The sequence below is a fragment of the Heloderma suspectum genome, chromosome 6 (assembly GCF_057233095.1).
Source record: "Heloderma suspectum isolate Gila_16-S chromosome 6, 16-S_ref, whole genome shotgun sequence".
Taxonomy (NCBI): Eukaryota; Metazoa; Chordata; class Lepidosauria; order Squamata; family Helodermatidae; genus Heloderma; species Heloderma suspectum.
In genome coordinates, this window is record NC_139463.1 from 72,832,212 (window position 1) to 72,844,697 (window position 12,486).

A 12,486-nucleotide genomic window follows, 5' to 3' on the forward strand; every position below is an offset into this window, starting at 1 on the left:
GTGGGATGACCCCAGTTTATACCCTATGCTTCTTGACTGAAGGGCAGGGTAAAAAGGTGATCAACTCAACATAAGAGTAGTGCAACTGAAGCAAAGCTCATTTATATCCTAGATCAAGGGTGGCCAACTCATGGCCCTCCAGATGTTTTGGCCTACAACTCCTGTCAGCCCTAGGCAGCATAGCCGATGGTGAGGGATGATGGGAGTTGTAGGCCAAAACATCTGGAGGGCCATAAGTTGCCCACCCCTGTCCTATACTAAAAAATGGAGGGAGCAAACAGATTAATGGGCATGGAACACACTGAAGAAAATGTTCTTGTGCACATGGTCCCTGGAGGAGATGCTGCAACTCCACCCTCTTGCCTGTCAGCTTAAACCAGCAGACTGCAACATTTATCCGCATGAAAACATCCGGAGTCATAACTCTGTCTTCCATCACCTTTGCCCCACATTTCCCACTCACTTATCCAGGAACTGCTGAAGTCCTTGTCTGCGCTTCTCAATGAATTCATCAGTGCTGCCTGCAAAGAAAGTGGATTTCCCTGGAAGCTCTGGCACAGGCCTGGAGGATGGGGGTGGGTGGTGAGAATAAAGACAGAAGACCCCCTCAGGTTGCATCCACATGAACAGGGAAAAAGAGATGCTTCTAACAGTTACAGCCCAGCTAACCCCATCAGCTTGTTGTGTACTGTTAAGAAAGCAGCCATTGTGGTGGTTCTATCAGCTACAGTGGTGAGAAAAAGTTTGTGGACCCTAATGTTGATTACAGAAATTCCATAGTTGTACCATGATAGCCTTCATGAATCAAAACCAGTCCTTTTCTAAATATCCAACAGGGTTAATATTAACCAATTTGGTGTCTTGTGAAATAAAACAATGTATAAATTAAGCAAACTTAAGAGTCAGGGTATGTACAAAAGTAAGTGAACCCCTGGTTGCATCATCTCAGTTAAAGGGAATAATTAGAATCAGGTATTTAAGTAATTAGGTAGATCTTCAGTGGTGCGTTTGGGAGGCCCCACCCTATTAAAGGATCAGAAACTCTTGAGTTTTGTCTTTACCATATGGTTATGTGGAAACACATCATGCCACGATCAAAAGACATCTCTGAGGACCTCAGAGAAGCAGTTATTGCTGCTCATCAGTCTAGAAAGGGTTACTAAACCATTTCTAAGGATCTGGGGCTCCACCAATCCACTGTCAGACACATAGTCTACAAATGGGGAAGGTTCAAGACCATAGACACCCTACCTAGGAGCAGTTGTCTTATCAAAATCTTTCCAGGACCAAACCGGCACATCATCCAGGAAGTCAAAAAGAACCCCAAGAAACATCCAAGGATCTACAGGCCGCTCTCACCTTGGCTAATGTGAGTGTTCACAATAATCAGAGAAAGACTGAACAAGAACAGTGTTCATGGGAGGACAGCCCAGAGGAAACCACTGCTCTCCAAAAACAACATTGCTGTCTGTCTGAGGTTTGCCAAGGATCACATAGATGATCCTCAAGACTTCTGGAACAATGTTCTCTGGACAGACGAGTCAACGGTAGAACTTTTTTGGCCTCAATGAGAAATGTTATGTCTGGTGAAAAACGAACACTGAGTTCTAACAGAAGAACCCCATCCCAACTGTCAAGCGTGGTGGTAGGAATGTGATGGTTTGGGCCTGCTTTGCTGCCTCAGGCCCTGGACAGCTTGCCATCATTGACACAACTATGAATTCTGCAGTGTATCAGAAGATTCTAGAGTATCTCAGGCCATCTGTCTATGAGCTGAAGCTGAACTGAAAGTGGATCATAGAACATGACAATGATCCTAAACAAACAAGCAGTTCTACCAAAGAGTGGTTGCATACAAATAAACTCCATGTTTTAGAACGGCCTAGTCAAAGTCTGGACCTAAACCCCATCGAAATGTTGTGGTAGGACCTGAAGCGAACTGTTCATGCAAGGAAGCCTCAAATGTCACTGAGTTGAAGCAGTTCTGTAAGGAGGAATGGGCCAAAATTCCTCAAAACCAATGTGGGAGACTGACCAACAGTTACAGGAAATGCTTACTTGAAGTCATTGCTGCTCAAGGGGGTGCCACCAGGTACTGAATCTCAAGGTTCACATACGTTTTCACACATGGTTATTGAATGTTGAATCAGTTGTGGATAAATACATGTTGAAAAAGCATCATGTTTGTGTGTCATTTGTTTAATCAGGTCATCTATTGTTCTTTATCAAGGAGTATGGGCTTAGATTAAGATCTAATGACATTTTAGGTTGGAAATATGTGACAATCCTAAGTGGTTTACAAACTTTTTCTCACTCCTGTACCTCATGCATTTTGTTCCCATCAGGAACGTCAGAGCTTCCAGTGGAGCTAACGCATGGCTCATTTGATTTTGACAACAGTAGCTAAGCAGATAAGTGAGATGCAAGTTTTCCAGCAGTTGGACTGTTCGATCATAACAGTTCTCCTCATCAAAACTCAGCCCCTCTGCAAACTGAAGCTGATACCTTAGAAAGGTCCTCAGCACTGAGTCAGCAAGTTGGATTTACAGAAAGTTTTCAAGATGTTAGATCAGCCTTCCCCATCCTGGTGACCTCCAGATGTTTTGGACTACAATTGCCAAAATTCCCGACTACTGACCATGCTGGCTGGGGATGATGGGAGTTGTAGTCCAAAGCATATGGAAGGTGCCAAAATGGGAAAGGCTACGCTAGATCAAGATCAGAGCGCAGCTGCTCTGAAAATCAACTGCTGCACTTCACAAAAAGTCCATTTCAAGCTGTGAAGTCCTAACAAAACAGATTAACATATAAAGTTGTCTCATAGTGAGTTGAACTACTGGCCCGTTTAGCCCAGTGTCATCTCCTTTGACTGGCAGAAGGTCTCCAAAATTTAAGGCAGGGGACACTCTCCCAGCACCGTGATGCCTTTTAACTGGAAAAAGCAGGGATTGAACCTGGGACCTTGTGCACACAAGGCCTGCCTGCGCTCTGCCGACGAGCTGTGGCACCTTGCATTCTTGAAACAGAGCTAGATGCACTGGTGCAGCTAGGTAAGTTTAGACCTTGGACTGGATGGTCTTACGGGGGCAGCTCAGATGGCCACATACATTACTTCAGTTGTGAAAGATACAACTCACATTTCTCTTCCCTCCCCAGCTGCCACTCCATGCTTTGCCACTGCTCCTACATACCCGATATGTTAGAACAATAACCCAGCTGCTTGCCAGTCCTGATGAAAAAAGCAATACCAAGCAGGTGCAGTTTTGCGTGTTAAATTCCCTTGAATCATAGCACCAGCAGGACTACAGGCATACAAATGGGGTTTGCTTCTACTACCCCTGCTGTTCTCTGGGGTGTCATTTAGGGGAACCCTAGGCTGCAGGACCCTGGACTTCAGCCCCAAGGCCCAGCCTCAGGTGCACCACTGACTATACGCTATAATTCAAGCACGTTTTAAATGCTCGCATTCATCCAACATATTTAGAAGCCTCACCTAGGTTTATATTCAACCCAGAGAGTTACATAGCGGCAAAGGCTCTAGCTACCACTGTGACATTTTCAAAGGCTGGGCGAATCTGGTCTTCGAGGGCAGCGGTTGCTCTAAGAAGAGTGTTATGTCCCACTTACACTAAGCCAGCATTTTTTTGGAGCCGTTTCTTCAGCCAAACAAACTCACGGTACCGTCTGCGCACGCAGGACGTCTTGGCTGTGAAGGCCTTGCTGTTGGTCTGTATAATGAGAGGAGAGAGAGTGTTGCTACGGGATTTTTCCCCCCTGCCTCTGTTTTCTTATCTCAGTCTCTCTTTCCAAACTGTCTCCCTCTGCTGGCCGCTGCATTAAGACAGGACTAGTAGTATAAACCCTTTGCTCCACGAGAGCTTGATCTACAAGCATTGTAGCACTCGGCTGAAGCTTTTGTTGACTAACAGGTGGGCTCGGGTGAGCAAAGAACATGTTTGGCGTGATTGGTTTCTGAGTCTATTTTGGTATCAAAAGACTGTGTCATCTTTAATATCTTAAAAACAAATAGCAACAGGTTTTGTTAGTCTTACATTTTCTTCAGGCTCTCAAAAAGGCACCAATAAGGAAGTTTGGGTAATAGGCAAATTAAAAAAACAGGCAATTAATCAACAAAGAGAGCAATCCTATAGCCCCTAGACAGAGTTTGGGGGCCCATACGGTAGTTTGGATTCCTGGATGTAAGGTCAGAGTCAGCTCTCCGACCTTGGACCCAGGAATCCGAGCTCCCTGCCCCCTCCCCCTCACAGCCAGCATGGAGAGAACTGCGAGGGCTGCTTCTCCAAGCTTGCAAAAGCAACCTCAGAGGGAAGGTAAAGGGGGAGTTCCCAGGGGAGGGGAGGAGACTGTGGGGCCCAGCTTATGCAGTATCCAGATGCCTTCCCAGCCTCCTTCCCTCCCCATCCCCGACACCTCAACTACACAGGCAAAAGCGCCCATCTAGCTAAAATAAAGAGCCGGAGATGCACGGAGGCAAAGATCGCCTCCGCTGCTCCTCCCACTCTGCATTGGATGGCCGTAGCCTCCAGGTTCAGAGGCTTCCAGCCATTCCCATAGCACTGCGCCCTAAAAGTTCTTCAATGGGGAGAGAGCCCGAATAAGAATGGACTTGGGGGACCAAACCAAAGATCCAGCTAGCCCAGTGCTCAGCTCCAGCAATAGCCACACAGACACTCCAGGTAATTTGGCACATTCGACATGATGCCGCTAGCCACCCCCTATTGACCTGCATGATCTGGTGGCCCAGTCCCTGGAGCTGCAGGTACGGCCCCTAGTTGGTTTGGCTCTTAGCCATCCCAAGGCCATCATCTAATCGCAGAATGGTAGACTTCTGTTTCTCCAGAGGTCACTCTTTTATAGCCCAGCAATTAGCACAATTTGATTCCCTTATCAATGCTGGTACTACTCAGCAAACAAACACTTGGATTGCTGGTGAAGGGGTAGGAGGGGCAAAGAAAAGATCGACCAGGATAGTGAGGGATCTGGAAACCAAGTATTATGAGGAATAGTTGGAAGAGCTTGGTAAATTATAAAGAGCCTGGAGAAAAGAAGGTTAAGGAGTTAAAGTTAAGACATCATTGCCCTCTTCAAATATCTGAAGAAAATATCTAATTCAGCTAATTAGGAGAAACCTCCAAATGGTAAGAGCTGTTTGAGAGCAGAACAGACTGCCTCGGGAGGTGATGGATTCGCCTTCACTGGAGGTATTTAAGAAGAGGCTGGACTGTTATCAGTGAGGGACGCTGTCAGCACAAAATTCCTGCACTGAGCAGGAGGTTGGACTAAATGACCTCCAAAGTTCCTTCCAACTCCATAATTCAATTGGCAAACAAAGGGGACCAGCCAAGAACAAATGCGCCTGCTGAAATATACCCTGAAGAAGTTGATCAAGTGAGGTCTGTTGGCCTTCCGGGATGTACCCATCCCCATTATGGCTCAAAGAAATGGCATGTATTGACCTGGTTCACACGTCGCAACAACCCACAGTTTGTTAACCTGTGGGTTGTTGAGAATGACATGCAAGTGGGCATGCTGGCTCCCAGCCACCTACTCCCACTGAGCTAAACATTTCAGGGATGCTCTGTTCCTGGGTTTGTTATCCATGACGTTGGGGCAGGAACAAGCCAGACTTGTAACCCATGATTTGTTCTTGGGTTACAAGTCTGGCTTGTTCCTGCCCCAGCAACCTACAATTCTGGGTTCAGACATCACAATAAACAACCCATGGAAGAAATGTCCCTGGGTTGTTTATCACTGGGATCAGCGGAAACCAGCACATTCATTCACTCCTGCTCATTCACAGCTACTCAGGGTTTGTTTAAACCCTGGGTATCTGTGATGTGTGAACTGGGCCATTGTGTGCTTGCAAGTGAATGACGAGTGAGCTTCTTGCCTGGTGCAAGGCATTTTCTTGGTAAAGTAACAAGGAGCATGCTATTCCACCTACAGCAGTCCAGGAATGCAGTAAAAACTTCCTATTTGATTAAAGCTATTGCTGAGGAAGGGTAAACAAATTTAATGGCTGCATATAGTCGTTGTTGTATATAACAAAGACCAGAGTTCACAATTCCACTCACCAGTGGCGATTGCCGTTGGCCCTCAGGTGAGGAGGACACCCAGCAGTCTCTTGGCACTGCAGCCTGAGGAAGGGCAGCAGGAGCAGCACGTGCTTCTCTTGCCTTGCTTTACTCCTCCAAACTGCATTGCAAGTGAGAGAAAACTCGGCCTTCCTTCCCTTCGCACTGGCTAGAGGGCTGAAGCAAGAGACAGAGTCCCGTCTCACTGGCACGGAGCTTGGGATAAACCGTAACCGTGCAAAGACGGCACCGCTTCTCTGCCAAACAGTATGCGCTTTCCAGAGGGCTTGGGAGGGAGGCAGAGTTTCCTCTCACTTGCACAACAGCTTGGAGAAGGGAAGGAGCAACAGGAGAGGCTCCTGCTGCTTCTGGCCTCCTCCACAGCTCTGGGGACAGGCGCAGATAAGGCATCCCTGCCTGTCCAAAACACGAGCATCACAGGGAGGAGGAGGTGGTGTCAAGGAGAAAGAGAGGCTTGGCTTATAATAAGCCAAGCTGAGATTTGCAGGCCCCTTGATCAAGGTGTATAGAAGAGGAATTGAGTTAGGCCTTTACAGAAGAAGAGATCTGCTGAATCAAACCAAAGGCCTATTTAGTCCAGCATTCTGTTGCCACAGCAGCCAACCAGATGCCCCACTGGGAAGCCCACAAGCAGGACATGAGCACAATAGCCCTCTCCTGCTGTTGTTCCCCAGCAACTGGTATACAGAGGCATATTGCCTCTGATATTGAAGGTAGTATAGAGCCATCATGACTAAGGAGGCGAAGGCCTGGGGAAAAAACGGGGGGGGGGGATGGGAAAAACTGTTTCTGAGGACTGTTTTCGTTTTTTTCCTGAAAATCTGGAAAAATTGAACAGCTTTGGTTTATGAAATATTTTCTTTTAGAATTTAAGACAAAGTGTTTATATTTATTTATTAAATTTATTAATTGCCCATCTGGCTGGTCACCCAGCCACTCTGGGTGTATATACTGTTATCCAGCCTTTACTCCCCCAAAAATGATTTCTAAAAACTATGTAATAAGAACATTTTTATAGAAAGACTAGAGATGTAAAATGTTTGGAAATAATGAAGCCGGGGGGGAGGGGGATTTTTTAATCCTCTCTATAAGAATCCCAGCATAGTTATTTATTTCATTCCTTACTAAAATTATTGATCTAAAGTATATTTTACTGATAGACATTTATGCTCAGTTTCCCAACATGTGAGTGGAGTTACCATTGTGCATCCTTGACAGTAAATGTTTCATACATGTTTGGTACATTATTTGTAAAAGTATAGTTTATTCTCACGATACAAGATTTACTGAGTTTACTTTTAAAAGTTTTAAAATGTAATGCTAATTTTATGAGCACAAGTTATACTGAAAATAACTTCAGGAACAGAAAGGTTGCATTATGTTCCTAAAGCAGCTCTCCCCAAACTGGTGCCCTCCAGATATTTTGGACTACAATGCCCAGCATTCCTGACCATTCGCCATGCTGCTTGAAGCTGACACAAGGTGAAGTCCAAAATATCTGGAGAGCACCAGGTTGGGGAAGGCCATCCTAAAGCAACAAAAGAGACTATAGATCTGTAAAGAGCGCTAAAAAAAAAAAAATTGCTTAATTTTCAATTTTTCCCAAAATTTCCGTTTTTCCAAAAACCTGGAAAAAAAACCATTTTTCCTGATGGCCTCAAAATTTCCAGAAATATCTCTACTCATGATGAGCAGCCATTGATAGCCTTATCCTCTCATGAATTTGTCTAATCCCCTTTTAAAGCCATCCAAACTGGCAGCCATCACTACATCTTGTGGTAGCGAATTCCATAGTTTAAGTATGCGCTATTTGTAAAGAAGTACTTCCTTTTATCTGTCCTGAATCTCCCACCATTCAGCTTCATGGAAAAGCATCCATCATGGCAAGCTGCAAGAGAGTCAAGACATACCATCCAGAGGTGTCATTAAAACCAGCCAGTGCATTTCTCCTCCTGGAAGACTCGACCAGCTGCGGGTCATAACTATTATTTGCAGATCATTCCACGGCTTAACCATGTATATGATGTACAAAATTCCAGCAGCACACAGTTAATACAAGAACATGTATATATAACGCAGACAGAGCCTCACTGGTTTCTCATGTGTCCAAGTATAATCCAGGGGCAGAAATTTATCTTTCTGCAGAAGATGACAAACTTTCTTCCCAGTAATTTAAACTGCTGCTCTTTCAACCACCTTCAGTTCCCACCTTTCCATACTTACGTGGAGAAATATTTTGTAGTCCACGTAAGAGTTCCAGGAGCCCTCGTTCTGTACACGAGGATCTTGGACACGCACAGTGGTCAGCTCCTGGGTGTGGAGACAAGAGGAGAAAAGGACATGTACAAAAGTCCATCATTCCAATGCCATTCTCAGTCTTCCCACAATCTGTGGTAGGTGGGATAATTACAGCCCCGCCGCCCCCACAGAGAATATAAGCCACAAGCAAAAACTGGTTCAGAATGTAGAAAAAGCCAGGGTCCATCTAGCCCAGCATTCTGTTTCAACAGCAGCCAACCAGATTTATCCAGGGAATCCACAAGCATGGCCTGAAGGAAACACTATTCCCTTGTTGGCTCCCAGCATCTGGGACTCAGAGGTTTATTGCCTCAGAAAACAGAGGCAATGTGCCATAGAGTACCATTCCTAAACAACTTGGGACCAGGATACCTGAGAGAATGCCTTCTCCCTTACCAACCTACCTGATCAATGAGGTCATCAGAGAGCATGCTCCTGGTGGTTCTAGATGGACCTATGGCCTGACTGGAGTCCACCCGGAGAATCGCCTTCAGTGTGGTGGCTCCCATCCTATGGAACTCCCTGCCTCTAGAGGTCAGGCAGGCACCAACACTGGGTTGTTTTCGGCACCTCCTGAAAACAGCTCTTTTCCAGGAAGACTTCCTTGGTTGACCAGCCTCTGTTTTATTGGCACTCTTGTTTTTTTAAAGAATAATCTTAATGTCATGTTTCTTCTTTCTATCTTTTGTTCATTTTATCTCCTGTTGTCCAATGTTCCGGAATCTTTTTAGATGTGGAGCAGTATACAAATGTTGTAAATAAATAAATATTTCCTTTAATCCATTCAGAACTTGCTTATCAATCCATTTCATGCGGAGACCCCAAACTGTGGTGTTAAGAGAAGTTCTGGTGTTAAGAAAAATAAAGATTCTAAGGTATAATCCCCTACTCCCATTCATCTGGGAGGAATGCAGGGTGGGGAGAATGTGGCAGAATTTGAATCCATGGCCTACTGGCATAAAAGGAGGAAAAATGCAGGGTCTGATCCATTGAGCAATAGCAACAAAGTACAGGCCCATGTTCCTTGCTTGTATACCATGGGGAGGAGTTGAACCCATGGGGCAACCCAAAGGAAATCATTGTGACTATACCATAGCCATGTAGTCATGTTTGCTAATGCCAGTCTTACCTCTTCTTCTTGATGTTCTAACATCCTACATCCACAGCCCAGAGGGAAGCATCTGTGCAGGGTGAGAAAAGGATAAACCATTATCACCCATGTGCACATTGACACTATAAACCAGTTGCACTTCATCCGGCAGATTATTAAACAGAATTGGATCCTGAAACAGAGTAGGCAGTGCAGTTTCCTGCACATTTCATTTTAGAAGAAGAAGGAAAGGAGAACAAGAAGCCTTCTAGTTCTTGTGGCTAGATCCCAGACTGACAGAAGTAAGAGGAATTCACTTCTGGTCTCTGCCATGCCAGAGCACTAGTTGTACCACTTCTACCCATGCAAAAACAGTAACAAGGGAATGTCAGCCTGGGCCAACCAAATATAAATGCCTGATTGACAGGGCCAGAAGGAAGTGGTGAGTTGTAGAGGAGGGAGATCAGTTTACCTTTATCTTCCACTTCCCTTCTTTTGTGGGTTGTGTCTTTCTAATTCGTAAGCCTCAGGGCAGGGACTACATCTGGTGTTTTTCATTGAGGGGAGCTGCTGAAAAGTGGGATTGAATAAACAAACAAACAAACAAACTTGAAGTACAGTCAGGGCCAGAAATATTGCAACAAGGATAACTGTTTTGGCAGTTGGCCTCTGTACACCACACACTGAAGTTGAAAGGAAACACACCCAGGTGGGAGCAAAGTCAGGACTTCCAGCTGTAATTCAAGGGGTGTGACAAAAGTGGGGCACTAACCATTCAGAAAGTACAGCCAGTGGCATACACCCCCCCCCCATCGTTGGTGGCTCATAAGTAATGGAAGGAATGGCTGACAAGCAGCTGCATGGCCAGGTGTGGCCTGTTTCCTGGGTACCCCATGACCAATCAAGCAGATAAAAGGCCTGGAGGTGGTTCTGAGTGTTACATTTGCATTTGGTAGCTGTTCACTGGAACTCCCAACATGAGGGCCAAAGAGGCAAACATTAGGAGGAGGCCAACGTTAGGCTGAGGAAACAACATAAACTCATCAGAGAGATGGCAAAAACAGTGGGAGTGGTCAGTGCAACAGTTTGGAACATCCTGAAAAAGAAGGAATTAACTGGCAAGCTCAGCAACAGCAAAAGGCCTGGAAGACCACGGAAGACAACTAAAGTGGATGACCACAGAATTCTGCTCATGGTGAAGAGGAACCCTTTCAAAACATCTAGCCAGGTCAAGAACGCTCTTGCAGAGGTAGGCATGTCATTGTCAACATTTGCAGTCAAGAGACGGCTTTATGAATGTAAATACAGAGTCTGCACAACAAGGTGCAAACCACTGGTAACGCTCAAGAACAGAAAGGCCAGATTAGCCTTTGTCAGCAAACACCTAAAAAAGCCTGCCCAGTTCTGGAATAAGATCCTTTGGACTGATGAAACCAAGATTAACTTGTACCAGAATGATGGGAAGAGAAAAGTATGGAGAAGGAAAGGAACCGCTCATGATCCAAAGCACACCACATCATCTGTCAATCATGGTGGAGGCAGTATTAATGGCATGGGCATGTATGGCTGCCAATGGAACCAGGTCATTGGTGCTTATTGATGACTGCTGATAAAAGCAGCCAAATGCTGCCAAACTGATAGGACGCCGTTTCATATTGCAGATGGATAATGACCCAAAACATACAGCAAAAGCTACCCAAGAGTTTCTCAAGGCAAACAAGTGGGATGTTCTTCAATGGCCAAGTCAGTCACCTGATCTCAACCCAATAGAGCATGCTTTTCACTTACTGAAGACAAGACTGAAGGCAGAAAGACCCACAAACAAGCAGCAGCTGAAGGCAGCTGCTGTAAAGGCCTGGCAAAGCATCTCGAGGGAGGAAACTCAGCATTTGGTCATGTCCATGGGTTCCAGACTTCAGGCAGTCATTGACTACAAAGGATTTTCATCCAGGTATTAAAGGCGATCCTTAAGTTTGAAATGATGTTGGTTTGTTCCATTACTTATGAGCCACCAATGATGGGGGTGTGTGTATGCCACTGGCTGTCCTTCCTGAATAGTTAGTGCCCCACTTTTGTCAAACCCCTTGAATTACAGCTGAAAGTCCTGACTTCACTCCCATCTGGGTGTGTTTCCTTTCAACTTCAAAGTGGTGGTGTATAGAGGCCAACTGCCAAAACAGTTAACCTTGTTCCAATATTTCTGGCCCTGACTGTATGTAGCAATGCCTAGGGTTCTTTCAGGCAGAGTGGGAGAGATGAGGGGGACCTAGTAAGACAGCATTTGGTGCCCTGCATCAGGGATGAGCAAAAGACAGATCTCCCAGAAGTCCCTGACAGCACAGCCAATGGTCAGGAATGCTGGGAGTTGAAGTCCAAAACATCTGGAGACCTATTTTCTGCCCACCCCTGCCCTGCATACCTCCTCATCTCCTCCCCATCACTAGCAGAAACAGTATTGTGCTAAACAAGCTACTTTGTTTTAAGTTGCATAACTTACGCAGTTTGCAGAATTCAACCTTTCACCGGCCAGATTATTTTCCCCTCACACAGCCCTCAGTATAGTCCAGCGCAAGACTGTGCCCCTCTAGAAGGCATGGTGCTTGTCTGGAAGCAGACACTCCACACCCCAAGATCACCCCACATCCCAAGCCAACACACTGAGGAAAAAGGGAGCACCGTTTGCCATCACTTTCAGGCTTCAGCTTGGCACACACACAGGAAATGTGCCCTGGAGATGCTTCTCAAATGAAGCGAGCCCCTCCCTGTATCCCAAGCAGGCTCAGGCCCCGTGCACAGCTGTTCACTGCGCCTCCCTGGGCACGTCGAGATCAATGCCCTATGGCTGTCGAGGTCAATGGGGCTTATTCCAGCCCCAGACAAGGGTGTGCGGGGTGGCAGCCCTGAATGGTCAGCATGCCCAGGCCCAAGGTAAGCTACACCTAGAAGCATCATTAAAATGTGGCCCAGGAGAAAGTTGGACAT

General features: G+C 45.9%; 1 protein-coding gene across 7 annotated transcripts in view; it reads right to left on the reverse strand.

The window, feature by feature from the left end:
- SNX11 (sorting nexin 11) overlaps window positions 1–12,486 on the reverse strand; it is a 36,838-nt gene that overhangs the window by 17,415 nt on the left and 6,937 nt on the right. For 2 of the 7 annotated variants that reach the window (XM_084804867.1, XM_084804866.1), the window contains exons 3-7: window positions 9,544–9,595; window positions 8,819–9,260; window positions 8,340–8,426; window positions 3,628–3,728; window positions 464–562 (exon numbers count right to left, since the gene is read on the reverse strand). In XM_084804867.1, coding sequence (XP_084660993.1) covers window positions 464–562; window positions 3,628–3,728; window positions 8,340–8,426; window positions 8,819–8,923 — 392 coding nt within the window. In that variant the 5' untranslated portion in view covers window positions 8,924–9,260; window positions 9,544–9,595. Of the gene's footprint in view, window positions 1–463; window positions 563–3,627; window positions 3,729–8,339; window positions 8,427–8,818; window positions 9,261–9,543; window positions 9,596–9,976; window positions 10,075–12,486 lie in introns of all 7 variants that reach the window. The other 5 variants (XM_084804872.1, XM_084804868.1, XM_084804865.1 and 2 more) reach the window with 4 other exon arrangements.